This window comes from Geotrypetes seraphini, chromosome 4 (genome assembly GCF_902459505.1).
Source record: "Geotrypetes seraphini chromosome 4, aGeoSer1.1, whole genome shotgun sequence".
Lineage (NCBI taxonomy): Eukaryota > Metazoa > Chordata > Amphibia > Gymnophiona > Dermophiidae > Geotrypetes > Geotrypetes seraphini.
The window spans coordinates 220,149,560-220,174,191 of record NC_047087.1 but is presented as its reverse complement, the minus strand read 5'-3'; the positions used below and the strand labels follow the sequence as shown (position 1 = coordinate 220,174,191).

Below are 24,632 nucleotides of genomic sequence, written 5' to 3'. Positions count from 1 at the left end.
AAAAATAAAAAGTAAAAAAAGTGGGTGCAACTGCAGCTTTATACTGCGTTGCTTTGGGTATCCTTGGCCACCCCCTTGACTGAACAGGGCTATAAGATATTATTTCAGTGGTACTATACCCCGGAAAAACTGCTACCGACTATTTCGGTATGGTGATGGGCTTTGTTGGAGAGTTTGTGGGGGGCTGAGGAGCTTTGAGCATATATGGTGGGATTGTTCCTGAGTTATGACTTTCTGGCAGATGGTACATACTTTGGTGTCTACTGTTTTGCATTCTTCTGTATTCTTTCGTATGGATGTTTTTTCTGCTTAATAAACCTTCCCTTAGATTGAAGCGCGACCAAGCTCACTTTGTGGCACTGGTTGCTATGGCAGCCAAGCTTTCTGTGGCCTCCTGATGGAAACAGCCTCATCTTCCTGCTCAGTCTAATTTGCTTTTCAAGCTTGACCAACTTTATTTGATGTCCAAATTGACCGAATTACGCACAGACACTTGTGGTTCCTTTTGCCAAACTTGGCTTCCGTATGGCCGTTGGGAGAGGTATCCCATGACGACCTTGGGATACCTTGTATGTTGGCCTATTTTACTTACTCTTAGACTCTTTGTTTGGGGAATTTTTCTGTTTCGTTTCACTCGGTGGGAGGGGGTGGGGGATGTCATATTACTAAGTTTGTGATGGCATTTTGTTTGTTGGAATTCAGCCTGTGTATTCTGTTTTGCTTTCTTGAATTTTTTTTTTTAAAGTGCAACTTTTGTTCGTGTGTTGTGTGCAACGCACAACAGCTACTTGCAGGTCCAGACCTGCTGGAAATTTCTTTTGGGGATGGGTGTGGGGCATTTCCTTTTGTGCATCACAAGGAGAGCTTACTTAAATAGCAATGACATCCTTGTAATGCATTTGCATAGGGTTCTCGGTGACTGCTGCGAGGATCGGTAACGGTTCCCAGGAACCCTTTTCAGCATCAGGCACAGAGCTTTCATGCCAGTAAGATTTAACAAGTCTTACCAGCAAGGAAAGCTTTTGAGCATTGGGGCCTTTGCTCAATAATGGAGGTGCCCAAGCAGCCACAGAGCTGGCACCTATGGCACTGGGGCTCTAATGAGTGATAGAAGGGGCTCAAAGAGTATAAGAGTGAGATAACTTTCTAGTGAGCACAACAAAATCCTGATTTGGCATCTCTGCATTTTAGCCTATGTCCAAAATACTTTTCTAATCATTTTCAACCAGTCTGGCAGTAAACTGCAGGAGCAGACTTCGAGATAAAAAAAACTTTACACATCCCTTTTCCCATTTCTGTAACAATCTCACGCAACCTTTAAAAATAGGATCCTGGCTCTCTCTGAAAGTCAGCTTTAAATGTATACCCCTTGCAACAACGAGGTTACCCGCTGAACAGACCATGCAGTTATTGACACTACTCACTGCTTGCTGATGCGCTGTACTCCATATGTGAACTATGATTTATGCATTAAAATTAATCTCGCATCATTTCCTGGAAATTTTATTAAGCTTTGCATTGAACTATTATTGTGGAAGTTATATGGCAAACTGAACAGGGACAATTTACAAGACATTCTACACAGTCTGAATGCTCTTTGGAGCAGAAACTCATTGTAAGTGGGTATCTGAGGCAATGAGAGACCAAGGGACCGCTTTAAGGCATGTTACAGAAACACACTTTTCCCTCCGTCCTGGCGAGTTCTTTTCCTGTCCCTGTCCTCATCTGCACAAGTCTCAAACACTTTAAAAACATAAGTGTTCAAGGCTCGTGCGGTTAAAGACAGCTTATAGGAATGGGGTAGGGACAGCGACAAAATTCACTGGGACGGGACAGAGTTTAAGTATTCTCTGAGTGAAAAAATATTTCCTCCTATTGGTTTTAAAAGTATTTCCCTGCAATTTCATCAAGTATCCCCTAGTCTTTGTCATTTTTGACGGAGTGAAAAATCGATCCACTTATACACGTTCTACTCCACTCAGGATTTTGTAGACTTCAATCCTGTCTCCCCTCAGCCTTCCGTTTTCCAAGCTGAAGAGCCCTAACCTTTTTAGTCTTTCCTCATATGAGAGGAGATCCATCCCCTTTATCATCTTCTTTCTCATCCCATCTCTGTGACATCGTCTCTTCAGCGATCTCTTCAATGGTGGTTGAACTCCTCCAATCTTTCCAGGGGTCTACTCTTTCATCTACCCCCTCACTCCATGATCATAACCACGGATGCTTCCCCCTATGCATGGGGAGCTCACATGGGAGATCTTTGCACCCAAGGACTCTGGACCCCTCAGGAGCGTCAACATCATATCAATTTCCTGGAACTCAGAGCCATGTTCTATGCTCTCAAGGCCTTCCAGCACCTTCTCTACCTTCAGGTTCTCCTCCTGTGCACAGACAACCAGGTCGCATCAATATCTCTCATCAATATCTCTAATCCACCTTCAAAGCTAAAATGGCTAGGATTCTTCTGCTTGGAGAAGAGACAACTCAGGGGTGATATGATAGAGGTCTATAAAATACGGAGTGGAGCAGAATGGGTAGATGTGAATCGCTTATTTACTCTTTCCAAAAATACTAAGACTAGAAGGCATGCAATGAAACTACTCTGTAGTAAATTTAGAACAAATCAGAGAAAATATTTCTTCACTCAATGTGTAATTAAACTCTGAAATTCCTAGCCAGAGATTGTGTTGAAAGCAGTTAACTTAGCAGAGTTTAAAAAAAGAATTGGATAAGTTCCTAAAAGAAAAGTCCATAAGCCATTATGAAGATGGACTTGGGAAATTTCACTACTTATTACTAGGATAAGCAGCACAAAATCTTGCCAGTTACTTGTGATCTGGATTGGCCACTGTTGAATCAGGATACTGGGCTTGATAGACCTTTTGGTCTGTCATAGTATGGCAACTCTTATGTTCTTATGTGTAGCAGCAGCAGCTGTAACAAGTACTAGGAGTAAGAGGAATAGCAACTAGATTAGGGGAGGGGAAGTTATAAGTGAGCCAAGGTTTGCATTCTGAAAGTCTTGTGTGCATTTCCTATGGGTACTTTTTCCAGGTGCAAACATATGTGGTCAGAAAGCAGTCTAGTTCTTACCAGACCAGATTCATAAAGGAAATGCTGCACGGGGGGGGGGAGGGGGGTTCTTTTGAAAATTAGCTTGCAAGCTAGTTGCAGGGTTTGAATATTATCTCTATTGTTATAAAAATTGGGTAGTTGTTGTTTCAGCCCACACAGCTATGTCGAAAGACAGTTTAACAAACTGTAGGGTATATCTTTCACTTGGAAGTCATACATTATGACAGCCCTTTGAGACGTTTACTTGCTTCATCAGGTCACTGCAAAGCTATCATTAAGCCACAGCTCTTTAACTGTATTACCCACAATCCTGTGTTGATTTTCAGTTCTACATTTAAACTCCCACATGATAATCTTCTAGGCCTGCAACCACATTTTCAAAGGAAAATCCCTGCAGAGTTTCCCTTTGTAACTGCAGAGGTTGGTGGCACTCCCCCTCCCCCAAACCCCAGGCACATTAACATTAGCAAACTTTGCACCTGTTTGAAGCAGGGACATCTGTGATCTATACCAGTACAACCTAAACAGCCATGACCTAAACCAAAATGAAAACTCAGAGGTGGATGGCCAGCTCCATGTCTCCTCACCCTATGAGCATGGATCAAAGTGCCCGAGTAGCAAATTAGCTGGTGTACTTTTTATTCACAAAAGGGAAGGGCAATTTTCCTTGTTTACCCTATGATACCAAAATCTGCAACAGAGTAGACACCCCTGATGGTATAAATAATATGCGGAAGGAACTAGTGAAGCTTGAACAATGGTCTGAAATTTGGTAGCTAAGATTTAATGCTAAGAAATGCAAGGTCATGCAAAAACCCTGAGGGAATGGTACAGTTTTGGGGGTACAAAACTTTTGTGCATGAAAGAGGAGTGGGACTTGGGTATGATAGTATGTGATGATCTTAAGGTGGCCAAACAGGTTGAAAAGGTGACGGCGAAAGCTAGAAGGATGCTAGGGTGCATAGGAAGAGGTATGGCCAGTAGGAAAAAGGAGGTATTGATGCCCCTGTATAAGACTCTGGTGAGACCTCATTTAGAATACTGTGTACAATTCTGGAGGCCACACCTTCAAAAAGATAGAAATAGGATGGAGTTAGTCCAGAGGAAGGCAACTAAAATGGTCATCATAAGGCGTATGGAGACAGGCTTAAAGATCTCAAAATGTATACTTTGGAGAAAAGGCAGGAAAGGGGAGATATGATAGAGACATTTAAATACCTAAGTGGTGTAAATGCGCATGAGTCGAGTCTCTTTCATTTGAAAGGAAGCTCTGGAATGAGAGGGCATAGGATGAAGTTAAGAGGTGATAGGCTCCGGAGTAATCTGAGGAAATACTTTTTTATGGAAAGGGTGGTAGATGCGTGGAACAGTCTCACGGAAGAGGTGGTGGAGACAAAGACTGTGTCTGAATTCAAGAAAGCATGGGACAGGCACGTGGGATCTCTCAGGGAGAGTAGGAGGTAATTGATGCTGTGGTTGGGCAGACTGGATGGGCCATTTGGCCTTTATCTGCCATCATGTTTCTATGTTTCTTCGTCACCATTACTACTTATTTCTGCATGCAGCACTGTACATTACATTAACCATGTAAGAGACGATCCCTTCTTGGCAGAGCTTACAATCTAATCAGACAAACAGGAAACTATGGTAGGGAACTGCGGAGGAAGTAACAAAACAGACATGGGTACTTTACGATGGTGGGGTCAGAATTAGGCACAAAGAGTTTTTAGGGAAGGTGGGGGCATCTAAAGTTGAATATTAGCATCTTCCTACAGTTGGGACACTTCCAGACCCACTCATACTGTGGAACCCAATTCCATCCACAACTTACCTCTAGAACATCAAATTTAGCCGTTTTCACTTTGGACCAGGTTTTTTTCAATCGGGCTACAGGGCTCAAGTTCATCCCGGCTGGAAGAGAAAACATTCCGTATTTAAATTCCCACACTGCTTTTACATGTTAAACATGTTATATTTATTTATTTAATTCATTTTCCATCCTGTTGTCTCTGAATAGCTCAGAACGGCTTACAGGTTAAACATACATATTATATAGTTGAGCGGTTACAATTTGACAGTTACAGAACAAGTTTATTATCGTTGCATCCAAACTTGATCCTAACTCTTCTAGTACAAACAATTAGAATTTCCAGGTTACAATTTGCATATATCTATCTCAGAATTGCATTCTTAAATAAAATTCCTGTTTTGTTTTCATAATTCATAATTATGTATGTTTATTTTATGGAAATCGCTTTGTTTATAGGCGGTATATAAATTTTGTTACTAAATAGATTAGTACTGTTTCCTCTCCCTTGCATATTTTGTGGGTTGTAGCAATATATCTGTGGTGATTCTTTGCCGTATGGTATTAATACTGTAAATACATTCTCAGCAGTAGTTCGCATGACAGGAACAGGGACACCAAGGGGGTGGGGTGGGGGGGTCACATTTCATTAAGCAGCCAGAGTGCCACAGCAGGGAGGGTGCATGCACAGTCAGCAAACTAATACATGTGATGTGCCTGCGTTCTCAGTGTATGCAAATTCAAGCATCCTTCATTACTCCTTAAGATGTGGGTACTTACAAATAATGGCCATCATGGAGTTAAAGTTGCCAATATTGAAGCATTCTCGAGCCACATCGATAAAAAACTCAACCACCCTGGTCCGCTGCTTTTTCTTCACGACCTAGAAGGCGGCATAAATTTCTTTATTAGGTGCTTTGAGAGACAGGTGTGGCAGGTAATCAAGTCCTAATAATCAAACAAAACTCATGAATTTAATCATGCAGTTATTTTTTAGATAATTTTTGTGGGATAAGGATTTTCAGAACATCAGAGAGCACTTTGGTGTTAAGTGATGATTTAGGAGCAGCTTTAGACAAGTTCATCTAGAGCCAATGCAAGGGTGGTGGACGCCCTATGCAGACCTTCATCTTCTGCCCCTATAAATAACTGTTAGGCCCCTAGCCTGCAGGCCCTCTTCCGTCGCCCAAAATTTGATATGTAAACTCAATCATGATCACCACCCAAACATCCTCTACAAATGCAGTTTGAGGTATGTGCTAGTGGCTCTTTGAGTGAAGCCAGGCTTTAAAAGTAAAGTGTGGAGAGGTCCAGGAAACGGGAGGGAGGCGGGGTTCAGAATCAGCCCTAAACCTATTCTCAAATTTTTCTTATTCAAGGATGGGCTTTGTCCCTAACTCCTGCAAATATGCAGGGGGGAGTGTACTTTAAAAAGTGACCAATTAAAAGCATCTACACGCATTTACACATGCATCCTTAGGCAAATTCAAAATCCACCAGCAGCATGTCCGCCTCCTATGGGTTAAAGTGCACAAGTAGTTCAACCTACACTCACACACATTCATTCTTTTTTTATTATTATTATTAAATTGGGATTTATTAACAGCCTTTATGAAGAGATTCACACAAGGCGATGTACAGCAGGCACAGTTTAACATAAAAATGACAATTTTGTCAACAGCCTGAATTTTTTCAAATTCTTCATTCTCTCACTATGGCACCATTCAATTATTGCAATCAGATTTATGCAGGTTGCAATAAGACATATTAAAATGGATGCAGATTTTACATAACACGGCAGAAAGATTGATCCATCAGGTACCGAAATTTGAAAGAATTACTCCTTTTTAAAATTAAGGGCAACTTTTACGAAGCCGCGGTAGCGGCTTTAACGCGCATGACTTTTAATCACGCACTGCCCCCGCGCTAGCTGAAAAACTACCGCCTGCTCAAGAGGAGGCGGTAGCGGCTAGCGCGCCTGGCAGTTTAGCGCACGCTATTACGCACATTAAAACCGCTACCGCGGCTTCGTAAATGGAGCCCTAAATTACACTGGCTGCCAATTGAGGCCAGAGTGTATTTTAAAATACACTCCCCCCCTCCGAATCCGCGGTTTCAGCATCCGCGGATTCGGTTATTCGCGATTTTAAACAAAAAAAAACACATTTTAATTTTTGGGGCTATTTTACGCCCTGTAAGCCCCCCCCCCCTTAAGCTTTACCTGGTGGTCTAGCGGGTTTTTGGGGGCAGGAGCGATCTTGCCACGCTCCTGCCCCGTGCAGATCGCTCACAGGAAATGGCCAGTGTTTCAAGTATAACCTCTATTTAAATGTCCACAGAAACAGAGTTCCACACTTGTAGACAGATGTACAGCACATACCTTACAAATCTCTGTTGCCACCAGCATGCTAAGGCAGTTAAACCAGTTGTCATAAGCCTCCAGATTATAAGTCTTGGTGATATCGCTTCGGCACTGAAAGGGAAAAGAAGAGCCACACTGTGATCCCCAATAAAGATTATAGCAAATGGATCCTGTCGGCACTCATTAACTGCATATGTATTTAATGAGAGAATGCCAGGCAATTAGTTAAAATATCCCGTTTTGTGTGTATAGTATTAAAAAGCACCCATTAACTGTACAGCATTTTTTTAAATAAAAACCCAGCTGCACCTAGTGAGAAAAACCATTACTGGGCAGTTTCTAAGCCAAAAGGATGAAAAGACAGCAACAAAGAAAATTATGTGTGTGTGTGTGTATTCATTTACAAATCGATAGATATCCCATATGTATCTCTCCTTTTAAAGTACTGACACTTCCTGCAATGACTTACTGATTACCAGAATTTACAGCTTTAATCTATGGGCTCCTTTTTCAAAGGTGCACTAGCGTTTTTAGCGCGCACACCGGAACTATAGAAATATAGAAGATGACGGCAGAAAAGGGCTACAGCCCATCAAGTCTGCCCACTCTGCTTACCCACCCCCTGTCTATGCCCTAATGACCCAATTTCCTTATCTTGATCCTCGTAGGGATCCCACATGGGTATCCCATTTATTCTTAAAGTCTGGCACGCTGTCTGCCTCGATCACCTGCACTGGAAGCTTGTTCCAATGATCAACCACTCTCTCTGTGAAGAAATACTTTCTGGTGTCTGCAGCAGCCACTCTCTCCTCCTCTCCCTATTGGCTAAGGCTCTTAACATTTGCATCTCCTCTTCCTATAGGCTAAGGCTCTTTACACCTGCATTGTGATGTCATAGAACTTTCTGATTATAGAAACATAGAAACATGATGGCAGATAAAGGCCAAATGACCCATCATAGAAACATAGAAACATAGAAGATGACGGCAAAAAAGGGCTACAGCCCATCAAGTCTGCCCACTCTGCTTACCCACCCCCTGTCTATGCCCTAATGACCCAATTTTCTTATCTTGACCCTCGTAGGGATCCCACATGGGTATCCCATTTATTCTCAAAGTCTGGCATGCTGTCTGCCTCGATCACCTGCACTGGAAGCTTGTTCCAATGATCAACCACTCTCTCTGTGAAGAAATACTTTCTGGTGTCTGCAGCAGCCACTCTCTCCTCCTCTCCCTATTGGCTAAGGCTCTTAACATTTGCATCTCCTCTTCCTATAGGCTAAGGCTCTTTACACCTGCATTGTGATGTCATAGAACTTTCTGATTATAGAAACATAGAAACATGATGGCAGATAAAGGCCAAATGACCCATCATAGAAACATAGAAACATAGAAGATGACGGCAAAAAAGGGCTACAGCCCATCAAGTCTGCCCACTCTGCTTACCCACCCCCTGTCTATGCCCTAATGACCCAATTTTCTTATCTTGACCCTCGTAGGGATCCCACATGGGTATCCCATTTATTCTCAAAGTCTGGCATGCTGTCTGCCTCGATCACCTGCACTGGAAGCTTGTTCCAATGATCAACCACTCTCTCTGTGAAGAAATACTTTCTGGTGTCGCCATGAAATTTTCCGCCCCTGAGTTTGAGCGGGTGCCCTCTTGTGGCCGAGGGTCCCTTGAGAAAGAAAATATCATCTTCCACTTCGACACGTCCCGTGAGGTACTTAAATGTTTCAATCATGTCTCCCCTCTCCCTATGTTCCTACAGCCTGCTCAAGAGGAAGCGGTGGCGGCTAGCGCGCGGGGCAGTTAAAGCCCACTATTCCGCACATTAAGGCCCTAACGCACCTTTGTAAAAGGAGCCCTATATGTGCTAGAAAACAAAACAGACACCATTTTGGATTTTTTTTTTTTTTTCTTTCAGCCTCTGTCCCTCACATTTGGTGGCCATAACCTAAGGGCTCTTGAGGAAACCCTACATCAATTAGCTGCATCCCTTTGCACCAAAACTGGAATGCTCCTTCGGACAGTGCAGAGTGCAGGCAGCCAGCTACTAATTTCACTAGGCCTCTCTTCTCCAAGGGCAGATGTGATAGGAAGAGCAAGGCTCTTGCTAGAATAACTTTCTTTCTGAATAGGAATATTTATTTAATTTCTTGCGATTTATTAACCACCTTTATGAAGATACTGTACTTTCCTTTCATTCTTCTCCCCCCATCCTACCAGAAAATTCTGTTTAGGAATATAGTGAGTCTGAAACAAACTCCAACAATGGTTTTGATAGTGGCCGCTCACCATGCATCCACTTTCAAAAGTTAAGATAAGAACATGATGCTTATACATAACTACATCTGACTATCCTTATCTGTGCTTTTTTTTTTTTATACCATTTCCATGTCACATACCTACAGTATAACAGGAGTACAAAACTATAATGCTGCACAGCTTGAAAACAGGGGAAGGGGCTAAAACTCGGGCACCTAGTGATGCCGCACACCTAAGTAAGCATGTTTAGGGGCAGAGTTGGCCTTAGATGTCACTAAGTGCCATTAGCAGCGATTCATATAAATCAGATTTTTTTTTTTAAGAACTAACAACTCATAATCAGATCTGAAGTAACTTAAATTTGATTCTAATTATCCAAATAAATCTGAGTCAAATATTTGCATATCTTAGCCTGGATTTGTGCATCACTTATTACATAGCCTCATCTACCTATATGCGCCATAAGAAAAGTATATTATTGCATGAATGCCACACATTTTTATTTCACTCATTACTATCACTCAGGCAAAGATCACTCCTATTTCACTTATGATCATTCCTACTTCACTTGTGTTTTTACACTGGTATTCTATAAAGGAACATAGTTACACCCTTATTGAATAGACTTCTATCAGATGCCTAATTCTATGTGTCTGATTTAGAATTGCCCTTCATGAGGCAGAGAAGAAGAGCCAAATAGATGACCTATGGGCATCTTGACTGCTCTCTTCTTCCATGGCAGGAATGCCAGCATGGGAAGTAACAAATATTTGGAATGACACCCAGATCTCAATTCCCCCATGCCATGTCAGGACTGTAGGAAGAGTGATGACAAGTTTTTGCTGCCATCAACAATGTTGGCAGGATTGCATCGTTAAAGATTACATTGACAGGACAGACTTGGCACATGGAGCAGCCAGACACAGAAGCCTTGCTCGTTTCTGCATCGATGCAACTGATAAGTTGAGTTGACCACCCCTGAGCCTTCCAGATGAAAACTTCCTGTGGTCATACTTAAGTTTCCAAGAACTTCATATGGCAAGGAATGGCAGAGACAAATTGTGACAGACTAATTTCCTTGACCTGTGCCTCCTCCTCCTTGCTCCACACATATACCCACACACCTTATGGTTTTCCAAAGAATCCATATGGCTGACAATCTGCATGAGGTCCTCTGCATAAATGTTCCCCAGTCTTTCCTGCAAAAAAAATAACAGTAGACATGAATTCAGACAACCTGTGTATTAAGGAATAAGAAAACCAGATATATTTGGCAGTTAGCAATAAAATGAAGTCTGCAATTAGGAACAGTAAGACGCCAAGATAAAAGTATAATTGTCTCAATACAGCTATTTTATGCTTTTCACCATCGCCATTCTGTTAATGCTATAGGTCTTTCTCTCTCTCCTTTATGGTCCTGAATTCCTTCATTATTTTCACTGCATTGCTTCTACTAACTGTATGTTATGAGCAATCCAAGAACAATAAAATAGAATTGCTGAGATAAATACAGCTGACCACAAGCTCTGAGCCACTGCAAAAGACAATCATCTTACCAGTTCAATATGAGTAAGCTGCTGGGCGAGGATCAAAGGGTCACTGCATACGCTCAGTATATCCTTCTGGGCGGACTGAGGCTTATTTTTCAGGATGGTACCTTTGTCTGGGACTGGCTGTCGGATTTTCTCTCTGATCTCCTGATACTGATTGCGCGTCGAGAGGGTCAGATGTAGATTCTGAGTCATCTGGCTAATGTTCTTCTTTACCGTTCCATTTTCCTGTCCAGAGGAGAGAAAAAGCAACAGCGAGCATTAGAAGGATGTGTTTTGTCTTGTGAACGCATATTTATTTATTTTTAGTATTTATATACCACTTATAGCCTAAGGCCCTCTTTTACTAAGCGTCTTAGCCTGGATTTAGCACACGCTAAATCAATGCGTGCGCTAACCGCTAACACGTCCATAGGATAAAATGCACACGTTAGCATTTAGCGCGTGTTTAGCATGCGCTAATATTTAGCACGCGCTAAAAAGCTTAGCGCACCTTTATAAAAGAGGGGGGTAAGTGGTTTACATTCAGGTACTCAAGCATTTTTTCCTATCTGTCTTGGTGAGCTCATACTCTATCTAATCTACCTGGGTTAATTGGGGGGGGGAGGTTAATTGACTTGCCCAGGGTCACGAGGAGCAGCATGGGATTTGAACCCACAGCTCTTACCACTGTGCCACTCACTGCCAGTGTTTAAACTTTGGTCACAAAATGGGTATTTTTTTTCACATGGGGAGCCCTGTTATATGCATCTAAATTTACCCCCACAGGTTATGCATGTGTATGCATGGTGTTATGAAGGTATGTGCTATAACTTGACACTTGTTCATGCATGTTCTGGGGTAGATTTTGGGTACAGCGTGGTCAATGTTTAGATGGAAATGCATATCTTATTAACAAACCCTCAAATTCTGTATATGGCGCCATAGGTTGCATATGCAAATCAATGGCACACCGCCAATTTTGTTGTGCAACTTAATTAACAAGCCGATCAGTGCCGATAATTGCCTATTAATAATAATAATAATAATAATAACTATATTTTTGTATACCGCCATACCCAGGAAGTTCTAGGTGGTTCACATCAATTAATCAGATTTACAAGCAACGAAGTCGTTGAGGTAAGCATGAAAGGAATGTACAAGTCATTGGAGTTAGCAGGTTGGGGATGAACAATAAGAAGGAGTAAGAGGAGAGTTCAGATCATTGGTGGAAGGGGTGAGAGAAGTGGAAGATGGGGGATTAGGGGTGATAATAGTTGATGATAATTGGCACAAATAAGAAATTACTGTACATGCACAAATTAGTAGGCACATTCTATAAAGTGGTATGCCATCACTTCTGGTGCACGAATCTCAAAAATAGGCATGGCCAGGGGAGGAGCATAAAATTAGACACATTTTTATAGAATATGCCCGATCTTCGCATAACTTAGGGGCAGGCATTTAGGCCTGGTTTTCCATGGCCTAAATGGATACACCTAAATGTGGGGCCAGTAAATGTGATTCTTTATACAGAGGGAGCCTTTTATAAAATCATGCCAAGTGCCATGCTGATTTGGCGATGATTTTTATGGCACCATATATAGAATTTGGCTTGGCTCCCAAGCAGGCATAAATGTCCGGAGCGTCCATCTACCCATGACTTCTGCCGTAATTTTGCGACCGAGTGCCTTCTCAGCCTCCAAACCCAGGCACCCTATCATAAAATTATCAAGCCACTGACCTAAAAAAGTTTTCTTTGTACTTCTTACCACATGCAATTTTCTTGAGCTTTGCCCACAATGATTATACTTTAGTTCATCCTTCCTTTCCATTCTGAAACCTCATTCCCACTTTGACAAAACAAAGTTAAAATTCCTTTTCTACAATCTTCTATACTCAAAGAATATTTTCCTCAGAAAAGGTAAAAAGAGGGAAAAATCTCAGGGTGATATGTATAGTAACAGCGGGATCTGTACTGGCCCTATTGTCCCCAACCCTCCACCTCCACCCTGAACCGCCCCTCTCACCTAATAACCAGACAACACTCTTCTTGGTATAAATAGCCACAGCTCTGTTTATTAAACAACCAGTTAAATTATTACACTCACATAACAAAAACTGTTTTCCCGAACCAGCAAGGGCCTGAGGGGTGGCATGTCCCTACATGCCCCTTTAACCGAGTCACCAGAACCCCGGGTATGGCTCCCTGCCAGACCCTGCTGATCTCCCAATGAGCCCCAGCAGTCAGTAGCTCAGGATAACTGCCGTTCCGAGCCACATATCAGCAACCTACTCAACTAAAAGGGGTGAGTTGGCGGGAAAATGCCACCTCGGAGGTCCCGGCTTTATCAGCTCCGCCCGTCCGAAAGCCCCGTGCTCCTCTACCTATCAAGTTCAAGTTTATTCAAGTTTATTTGTATTTGATAAATCGCTTATCCATAATTTACTAAGCGAGTTACAACCAAAATATAAAAGTAAGTCATAAAATTAACATACTATTTAAAATGGGCGAGACGAACAAACATACTGACAAACTTGGATACAGGAGGAAAAAAGGGGTAAAGTTACAAAATCGGTGTTAAGCTAGATTAACGAAAAAAACCGTAAATGGAAAGAACATAAGGGAAGGTAATAAAATTAATTTTCCTATATAAAAATTTTTTTTTTTTTAACCTTTTTGTTTTCAGAGATGTTTTCTCGGGAAGCTGCTCAGTGGCGGGGAAAACCCAGCCACCACTAAGCTGCCTCCTCTCTTCCCTGAACCTGCCTAACTTGTGCTCATCCCAATGGGCGAAGACGCAGGCCCGCCATCCCCGTGTTGCAGCCACCGATCGAGACGAGGGCTCTCGGGCTGACCTTTAGCAATAATTCCCACAAAACATTTATGGGGGAAAGTATTGGCAACAGGCTGCTTCATTCCATGTTACATCTAATAGTCAAATACAACATTGCATAAGTAGCAAAAAGCCAAATTAAAAAATAAAACCCCACACATTTAGCTAGACACAAAAAACAAGCGACAGGAAAACAAAATATTGTACACTGAAACTTTACATGAATAAAAGCAACCTTTTTGTTCCTTCCAGCTAGTAATGTTCTCTTGTAGATTGGCTGTAATGGCTGTGCATTTCCTTGCAAGTTCAAACAATAAAGGCCTAAAGCACTCATATCCTAAGAGCTAAAAGCCCACATTTCTCAGCTCAAAATGTCAAACGTTAATGGCACATCTCCTTTCACTCTTAGATTACTGTCAACATGTTTCGTGCTGTTAGGAAAGCTTCAGGAGAGCCACACTTTATTGCCATCTTTGTTCTTATTATACCAATATAAAAAAAGCTCCTTTTTGTTCTAAAAGTCAGGAGTCCTGCAGTACTGCCACTGCACATGTTAACATTTCTTTGACGACTGCTGTACCTGCCTAATTGCATCAAACTGCACTGCTTCATTCTCTTCCTGGTACTGTCAAATCTCTCCTATGTCAACCTCTTCTTCATGAATGAAACAAGGCCCAAAATACTATTCAACTGTCCCAGCTTTTCCATCTGCGTTTCTAAAGCCTTCAAAAGGCTGACTTCAAAATGCCAAGACTATTTATAAGTTCACATCATTATTTTGGACAAAAACATCTCTTCTTTCTTTCTACTGTCTTCAGTCTTCAAGGTTGACACTGACCTTATGTAGGGTTACCAGAAGTCCGGATTTCCCTGGACATGTCCTCCTTTCAGAGGACATGTCTGGGCGTCCGGACGGCTTTTCAAAACCCAGCACTTGGTCTGGGTTTTGAAAAGCTTCCATCTAGGAGTGAAATCGGGACAGCATTTGCGCATGCGTGGATGCAACGTGGCGACATCAGGCGCTTGTGTGTGACATCATCGCATCACACCAGGGCATGCGCAGAGGCCCTCCCGACAAGTGAACTGGTTGAGGGGGCAGGGCTGGGGGCAAAATGGAGCGTGACGGGTAGAACTGGGCGGGCCTGGGTGCGAGGCCATGGGTCCAGATTTTAGTTCCGAAAAATCTGGTAACCCTAAGCTTATGGTCATACAGAGGGAAACCGTGCTGGTGCTGTGCCGAAAAACAAACTTTGCCTGGGCCACCTTTCAGAATTATTTCCAGCAAAACTGTACCAGTGCCCTCACCATCCAGGGCAGTTTTTTCAAAAGAACTGAAGAAACCCTCTCTCAGAGCTGGTGGGTGCCCAGGTGAACTTTTAACCTTACATTCACCTCAACTACCTGTAGCTCTCTAAGATTCTGATAATTAACTCAACAATCATGACCATCACACAAAAATTCTACAAAAATGCAAGTTAAAGTAATATGCTGATGCTTTTTTGATTTTGTGTGGCTGTCAGGACATCTCGCTTTACTTTATACCTGCTCTTTGCTGTCTCCAAGAAACTGCTGCCCTAGGCAACTGCCTAGTCTTGGTGGGCCAGACCTCCCCTTTCCCTGGAACCCACCTCAACCCGCCATTGCCTTAGGCGCAAACTCGTAGGCCCTTTTACTAAACTGCATTAAGGAGATAACCTTAGTGCGTTTTAACGTGGGGCTGTCCTGTCGATTAAGCCCATTTCTAACGTGGCAGTTTCCGAGGCGTTTTTTTAGGTTGCACGCTAATGTTCTCATTAGCACATGTCAACTGAAAAAAAAAAGTTATGCGAGAAATTCTATACAGTCCACTTAAAGTTAGGCCCCTGACTTATTACTGCTACTGTTTATCACTTCTATAGCGCTGAAAGGCGTACACAGCACTGTACATTTTAATAATTAATAGATAGACTGTAAGCTCTTCCGAGCAGGGTCTATCTTGGACAGACATGACATATAATTATTTAATTAATTGGCTTATTGGCACTTAACACCTAATAATTGGCTTTGACTTAATTGAAATAGAAACATAGAAACATAGAAATAGACGGCAGATAAGGGCCCACGGCCCATCTAGTCTGCCCACCTTAATGTCCCTCCCCTACCTTTGCTCTGTGAATAGATCCCATGTGCCTATCCCATTTGGCCTTAAAATCAGGCACGCTGCTGGCCTCAATCACCTGTAGTGGAAGACTATTCCAGCGATCAACCACTCTTTCAGTGAAAAAGAATTTCCTAGTGTCACCTCGTAGTTTCCCGCCCCTGATTTTCAACGAATGCCCTCTTGTTGTCGTGGGACCCTTGAAAAAGAAGATATCTTCCTCCGCCTCGATGCGGCCCGTAAGATACTTGATAATAAATTTATTCTTCTATACCGCCATTACCCGAGAGTTCTAGGCGGTTTACACCATAAGAAACTGAACAATCAGCGAAATACATACATGCTATAAGATTTTAAAAAGCCAGGATTAAAAGTTAGTTAAATAATTACAATGTTAAAAAAGACATAATTATGTGATAAATTTGTCAAACAACTTGAAAAACACGATTCTATTAAAAGTAGACATCTAGTCCAACGTGCCTACGTAAAAGTAGGTGTGATTAGGGACAGACTGTAGGTGTGTTTTCGAGTTAGGTGCCTCTGCAAATTAGGCTCTGGTAAGTGCCTAATTTAGGTGTATGTATTTAGGCGATAAAAACATTGGCATAAATTGGGTACGTCTAAAGTTAGAATGCCTAGCGACACCTATGCTCACTTAGACTGCACTAAGCATGAGTCAATACAGTGCACCTAAATTTTATTAGAATCGTACCTTAGGGTTGCCTGATTTTATAATCCAATAGATTCACCCCAGGCCTTTCCAGTTCCGCCCATCCCCGCCCCCACCTCCCCCGCTGCCTGCTCTTGTCGGGCATGGAGGATGTCCACACATGCGCGGACTTCCTCCCTGCCTGACGCGATTTGAAGAGGCTTTTCAAAACCTGGACAAAGTGACAGGTTTTGAAAAGCCGTCCAGACCCCCGGACATTTCCTCAAAAGGAGGACATGGCCATGGAAATCCAGATGTCTGGTAACCCTACGTAATTAACCATGTATAATATTTTAGGCGGACTATACAGAATCAGGCTCTTACTGCCTCCTGTTTAGGAGGCACAAAATGCTCTTGCATTAACTCTGCATTATCCAGTCAGAGTGTACTAATGTGAATGCACCAACTGGATAACACATCTACATCCATTCCATGCCCCCCTCCCCCCCAAATTACAAAAATAAAATAATTCATAATTAATGCACATTACTGCAAAACCCATAACCCATACGGCAAGTGAGGTGATTAGTTTGCAGAAGATACGAAGTTATTCAGAGTAGTGAAGACACAGGGGGATTTCGAAGATCTACAAAGTGACATAATCAAGCTCGAGAAATGGGCAACGACATGGCAGATGAGTTTCAATGTGGATAAGTGCAAACTGATGCATGTCGGTAACAAAAATCTCATGCATGAATACAGGATGTCCGGGGTGGTACTTGGACAGACCTCTCAGGAAAGAGACTTGAGAGTTCTGATTGACAAGTCGATGAAGCCATCTGCACAATGTGCTGCGGCGGCAAAAAGGGCGAACACAATGCTAGGAATGATAGAGAAGGGGATCACGAACAAATCGGAGAAGGTTATCATGTCTCTGTACCAGGCCATGGTGCGCCCTCACCTGGAGTACTGCGTCCAGCACTGGTCGCCGTACATGAAGAAAGACACAGTACTACTCGAAAGGGTGCAGAGAAGAGTGACTAAAATGGTTAAGGGGCTGGAGGAGTTGCCGTACAGTGAGAGATTGGAGAAACTGGGCCTCTTCTCCCTTGAAAAGAGGAGACTGAGAGGGGACATGATCGAAATATTCAAGATAATATAGAAACATAGAAAGATGACGGCAGAAAAGGGCCACAGCCCATCAAGTCTGCCCACTCTATTGACCCACCCCATTGAGTCTGAGTGCTAGTGACCTAGTCCCTTAACTTGACCCTCATAGGGATCCCACGTGGATGTCCCATTTATTCTTAAAATCGAGCATGCTGGTGGCCTTGATCACCTGCACCGGAAGTTTGTTCCAGTGATCTACCACCCTTTCCGTGAAGAAATACTTCCTGGTGTCACCACTAAATTTCCCCCCTCTGAGTTTGAGCAGGTGCCCCCTTGTGACCGAGGGTCCCTTGGGAAAGAATATATCGTTTTCCACCTCGACATGACCAGTGACGTACTTAAATGTCTCAATCATGTCACCCCTTTCTCTGCGCTCTTCCAGGGTATAGAGCTGCAGTTTGCCCAGTCTTTCTTCATATGAGAGACCCTTGAGTCCGGCGACCATCCTAGTGGCCATCCGCTGGACCGACTCAGCTCGAAGCACATCTTTCCGGTAATGTGGCCTCCAGAATTGCACACAGTATTCCAGATGAGGTCTCACCATGGTTCTGTAGAGTGGCATTATGACTTCAGGTTTGCGGCTGACGAAGCTTCTATTGATACATGAAGGGAATAGACTTAGTAGATAAGGACAGGTTTGTTCACCCTCTCCAAAGTAGGGAGAACGAGAGGGCACTCTCTGAAGCTAAAAGGGGATAGATTCCGTACAAACGTAAGGAAGTTCTTCTTTACCCAGAGAGTGGTGGAAAACTGGAACGCTCTCCCAGAGGCTATCATAGGGGAAAACACCCTCCAGGGTTTCAAGACTAAGCTGGACAAGTTCCTGCTAAACTGGGATGTACACAGGTGAGGCTGGTCTTTGGCCTGGGGGCCACCGCATGAGCGGACTGCTGGGCACGATGGACCACTGGTCTGACCCAGCAGCGGCAATTCTTATGTTCTTTTATCCCCATGTTAAGTATGCATTAGCACTTAATACAGTTTAATACAAAAGCCCCTTAGAAGTAAGGCCTCCAGGAACAGAGAGATGCCTAGTGTTCCTGAATGGTCACCTTGAGCTTTTACTGAAAAAGGTGTGAGCTAAATCCATATAAATAATATAAAGACTCAACACAACTCCAGAAACCAATTTAGCTTATGCCTCTAGCCAAACCTAGGTAATACCTTTCAAATCTCAATCATTTTTATTTTGTGGGGCAATGTTCTCCAGCAAGTCCCCTCTCCTCTTTAGGAGATGTCGGTGAGCCACCTGATGGAGTTCCAGTCAATTCACAAAAATTACAGGAAACCCCCCCAAACGCATGATGTTTTCGGACAAATAAACAGATTATCCATAATATCAGTTCAGTGGCTGACACCATTAACATATCCCAAATCAACAATTTGTTGACTCTTCTACTCTGAAAGGGTTATTACAAATAGACGAAATGCTTAAAGCAATGAAATTTATTCAGATTTATAAAATGAGTAATAGAGAGAGCAGTAGGAAGCTAAAGTGTTTTGGTTTTATGTTGCCATGATTAGAAATTCAGTTGCTAATGCATTTTATCTGTTTAATAAGCTTTTTCTCTAATGTTCGAGTCATCAAATTAGTTAGCAGCTGCTTGGCTCAAATAACTGCTAGTGAATTTTTCTCTGGTAAAGATACTGCAGGGTATATATAAAAGTAATCCATGCCAGAGAAGTGGGGATCTAGAATGTTCTACACAGGACTGGAGGAATATTCTGGTGGTTAGATCAGTGGCCTGAGAAGCAGAGAAACCGGAGTTCAAATCCCACCGACACTCTTTGTGACCTTGGGCAAGTCATTGACCCCTGGCCCTTAACTACCAATAACTGGGTGCAAACAGCCAATTACCGACATTAACAGGCATCATTGAGGATTTGCACATGCATCTGGCTCCAAGCTATTCTATAACTCTATTAGCACATGATTCAAAAGAGGGTGTGGCCATGGACGTGTCAGGGGTGTTCCAAAAAGTCGCGCATGTACACCAGGTTTCAGAAGGCATAAATCTGTTGGCACAGGAATTGGCGCTAAGCACAATTCTATGAAGGGCATATGTCCATTATAGAATAGTACTTAGTGCCAATTTCTGAGCCCCATTTATGGAATTCCTCCCTCAATGGGTGATATGTAGAAATAAAACAAAAACATACATGAAAATAATTAATATCTTTTTTATTGGACTAACTTAGGGCTCCTTTTATTACGCTGCACTAGCGGTTTTAACGTGCACTACATGCCTACGCCTCCATAGAGCTGGCATTAGTATTTTCCGCAAAGCGCGGGAGTTAGCGTGCGCTAATCTTCAGCGCCGCTAAAAACGCTATCACAGCTTGGTAAAAGGAGCCCTTAATCTAGTTTATGATTAGCTTTCAAAGGTAATCCCTTCTTGCTCAGATCAGAAATATTAGACTACATTAAGTTAGTCCAATAAAAAAAAAAGGTATTAATTTTTTTTTCCTTTATGCTTTTGTTTTATTTCTACATATTGGCTTGAAGAGTGGACTAACGTGACCACCACACCATTTCTCTTAATGGGCAATTCTATAACTTGGCATCTCCAGTTACCACACGCCAATTCTATAAAGGCATATGTGTGCCATGATGTCACTAAAGAGCACCTGTAATGGCAAACCTACTTTTAGGCGGAACCATTTACGCAGGTGTACATGGGAGTGCTTAAGTGTACCATGCAATGCATGCAATTTATAGCATGTAATTATTACACATGTATGTTGGAGATATGCCCATGCCCCTTTCATGCTCCTCCCACATGCATGCGCCCTTACAGTTATGCGCCAAAACATTTCATGCATCTTTATAGAGTAGCACTTTGTGCAGTTACGCATGCAAGTGCTAATTATCTCAGCACCAACACATACAATGTGGCATAACTACAAGTGCTTTGTTAATCCTTTATTACCTCAAGCTCAAACTTAGGGCCCCTTTCACAAAGCTAAGTCCCATGCGGCAACATGATGTAGCCCACTCAGTTCCTATGGGCTGTGTCATATTTGCCACACCAGGACTCACTATTGTGGCTTTGTTTTTGGTTTTTAAAAAAAATATCTTTATTCATTTTTAAGCCATGCATAAGTGCAACATATTATACAATCATATTACACTATATAAGCACTTAAAATCAATCAAATTGTAATCTCTGACAAATAGATATATCACCCCCCATACTCTTGTTCAAAAATTGCACTCAAATTAAAGAATTAAAAAATATTTTCCAACCTTCCCTCCCCCCACCCACCCTGGACGTGCATGACCAAAGGGCAAAATCAACAATCACTCTTTGCAAAATTTGGTCAATAGCTCCCAAATTTCCAGAAACGTTTTGTAATGTCCCTGTTGTATAGCCATAATACATTCCATTTGAAAAACGTGACACAGGAGGTACAGGTATAGTTCAATCTATCCCAGTTTTTCCAATTCCTTAAAATAAGCTGTATGGCATAATAAAGAGAAGTTTATTATTGCGAGATGATATTTGGCTTTTAGCTCTCATCAAAGTGCCAAATAACAGTGTCATATGTTAATGCCACTGGATTTTTCCATTACTTATTGTGGCTTTGTAAAAAGGGGCCCTTAGACTGCAATCTCTCTGGGGATGGAGGCCTAGCTACTAAACCAGACTATAAAACTCAACTTCGGCTATTACTGTAAAGGCACGAACCTCCATAAATCCAATCCAAAATCCCTCCTGACCCCAGCTTCCCGTACCTCATCGCACTGCGTGATCCGGTGCGCAATCTCTTTCAATTCCTTCCGTGCTTTCTCATCCTGGAAGTCATAGGGGAAGGTTTCAGTCCATTCCTTCAGCAGCTGGATGATTTTGGCAGCAAACGATTTTAGCTTGGCCTGGATGGAAAGCAAGAGGATCAGCATTGAGTCGGAATGCCTCTAGAACTAGGCCTGTTGAACACAAAGTGGAGTTGCCACTAAAATTTGCAAGTTTTCAGTAGCTGAACAGCCTATAAAGAATGGAACTAGCATACCAGTGTGGGTTTTTTTATGTTTGAAAAATTTCTTTCGCAGGTGGCACCAGCCTTGTGGTTATTTGAAAATACATCTCTTTGAAACTTAAATAGAAGTGACAGAAAAAGGAGGTTCTGTAGAAATGAAACCAAGACCATTTGTACAACCAAGAAGATGTTGGCTTTTGTAGGCTTACCAGCTATTTTGATAAGTTGCAAATTTCAGTATGGGAATAAGAAAATCACTTGATTGCTCTTTTTTGGTTTTTTTTTTTCTAAATTGCTGTCATGTACTGGGTTACTATGTATATTGGTTTCTGAGACAACCGAATAGACTTCTATATCAAATGTTTTGCTGTTTTAACCCTTAAAATAGTTGAAGCGCTTGAAATTTGTGGTTCCATTAAGAATTAGTCAGAGGCCTTTTGCGTCATGATTTAATCGTTACCCATGCCAGCACAACCACAACAATGCTAGGTCATTTTTAGTTTCAACATATTCTGAATACAGCAGTTTCCTTAGTAGGAAACCCCAGTAAGCCTAGTGCAAGTTTCATTTCTCTAATTCATTCTCGAGGAAAAGACAGGTAATGGAAAAGGGAAGTTGAAAACTGCCAGATCTGTGGAAACCCCTCCCATTAAAGCCAAGTTCCCCCTTGATACTGGCATTTCCCACCTGTCTCTCTCTCCTTCTAACTCAATTTACAAAACATTCAGAGGGGAATTCAAATGTCAACCAAATTAAGACAAGTTAAAAAAAAAAAACCAACAGGTGGACTTCTACTGTAGTTCTAAAACAGTATCAGCGGGAAATCCCAGCTGGAAACTCCTTTATCAGAAGAGAGCTCAGGGAGATGAGAGACCATCTTTCCCCTACTGGCTTTTGTTATAAAGCAAGGGGTTTCAACCAACTTTTAACATTCAAAGGATAGTAGGCAGGAGAGCATACAATGGCATTACCCTTCAAACACACATGAAAAAATAGCTCCTTATGGGGCAACAGACAGACATGCCTGGTGTTTTATATATATATATACACCAGGTGTTTTATATATATATATATATATATATATATATATATATATATATATATATATATATATATATACACACATATATATATATACATACACATATATATACACACACATATATATATATACATACACATATATATACACACACATATATATATATACACATATATATATATACATACACATATATATACACACATATATATATATATATACATACACACACACATATATATATATATATATATAACACCAGGCATGTCTGTCTGTTGCCCCATAAGGAGCTATTTTTTCCTGTGTGTTTGAAGGGTAATGCCATTGTGTGCTCTCCTGCCTACTACCCTTTGAATATATTTCGCTCCATAAGACGCACCTCACCATAAGACACACCCCAGATTTAGAGAAGGAAAACAAGAAAAAAAACATTCTGAACCAAATTGTATACTAATATATACCCGACACCTTTAAATTCCATTCCAGCCCCCCAATCAATCATCATTTTTACATACCCCCCAGCACCGTTAAATTCAATCCCAGCCCCCCCCAGCACCGTTAAATTCTGTCCCAGCTCCCTCAATCAATCATCACTTTTATATACCCCCAGCACATTTAAATTCAATCCCAGACCCCCAGCACCTTTAAATTCCGACCCAGCACCCCCAATCAATCATCATTTTTACATACCCCCCAGCACCGTTAAATTCAATCCCAGCCCCCCAGCACCGTTAAATTCTGTCCCAGCTTCCCCGCCCCCCGGTGGTACCTTTAAATGTTGGAAGTCGGTGGACAGCTGCCTGCTGCTTGTCAGGGCCCGTGGCACACAAGTGCGCTAATGCCTGGGCCTGGACACTTCCCTAATTGGGCCGGTCGCTGGTGCTTCGCAGGGCTGCTGCCTGCTGATTACTGGCACGTCGGGGCCAGTGGTCCACAAGCGCGCCTTCTGAATGACTGCTCAGTTCTACTGAGGCAGCCATTCTGAAGTAGTGCCTGCCCACGCAGTAGCGCGATTGTGCGCCGCTGGCCCCAACATGTCGGTAATCAGCAGGCAGCAGCCCTGCGAAGCACCAGCGACCGGCCCAATTAGGGAAGTGTCCGGGCCCAGGCATTAGCGCGCTTGCGCGCCGCGGGCCCGAACAAGCAGCAGGCAGCTGTCCACTGACCTCCAACATTTAAAGGTACCGCCGGGTTTTTTGGGTTTTTTTTGTATATTCGTTTCATAAGATGCACCCTTATTTCCGCCCACTTTTTGGGGGGGAAAAAAGTACATCTTATGGAGTGAAATATACAGTATATCTAGTAAAGCCATAGGAGCAGTGTATTTTTTAAATTTTTATTAATTTTTTATTGCAATGTCAGACACAGAACCAAAGCACAATACAATCCAGCCAGCATTGCATACAAGAGACTACCCATGTTATTTTTTTCACAGTGGTGTAGATATACATAGCAAACATCAGAAAAATCATAATACTCACTTCCCCCACCCTTCCCACAAGGAGCTCCATTATTATGAATTCAAAATAATACTATGTGCCCGAGGCGACATACTATCCCACCTTAAACTGAATGCCTCCTTGTTTTGATTCTGTTCGGATTTCAGCTGGGTGTTAGGTATGGGTTTCAAGTCAACACAGAAACCAGTTACAATGTTTACATTCAGTTTAGGTTTGTCTTGTATGTACAAACACATTCCAGCATTATTTTTTTAATATCATGATGATGATTATTTTCTTTGTAAATGCAGCCAATAACTCAATCTCAATGGCATATCA

General features: G+C 42.2%; 1 protein-coding gene and 1 long non-coding RNA gene across 3 annotated transcripts in view; one reads left to right on the top strand and one right to left on the bottom strand.

The window, feature by feature from the left end:
* Positions 1-24,632, bottom strand: part of RASGEF1A (RasGEF domain family member 1A) — a 374,005-nt gene that overhangs the window by 14,019 nt on the left and 335,354 nt on the right. For both annotated transcript variants that reach the window (XM_033943511.1, XM_033943510.1), the window contains 6 exons: positions 21,571-21,708; positions 11,069-11,290; positions 10,637-10,711; positions 7,263-7,355; positions 5,663-5,765; positions 4,907-4,986 (listed from right to left, as the gene is read on the bottom strand). In XM_033943511.1, the coding sequence (XP_033799402.1) occupies positions 4,907-4,986; positions 5,663-5,765; positions 7,263-7,355; positions 10,637-10,711; positions 11,069-11,290; positions 21,571-21,708 (711 nt within the window). The remainder of the gene's footprint in view (positions 1-4,906; positions 4,987-5,662; positions 5,766-7,262; positions 7,356-10,636; positions 10,712-11,068; positions 11,291-21,570; positions 21,709-24,632) is intronic.
* The window catches only part of LOC117359994, a 43,808-nt gene that overhangs the window by 18,410 nt on the left and 766 nt on the right, over positions 1-24,632 (top strand). Inside the window, exon 3 of the long non-coding RNA XR_004539340.1 lies at positions 12,125-12,181. This is a non-coding gene — a long non-coding RNA (uncharacterized LOC117359994). The remainder of the gene's footprint in view (positions 1-12,124; positions 12,182-24,632) is intronic.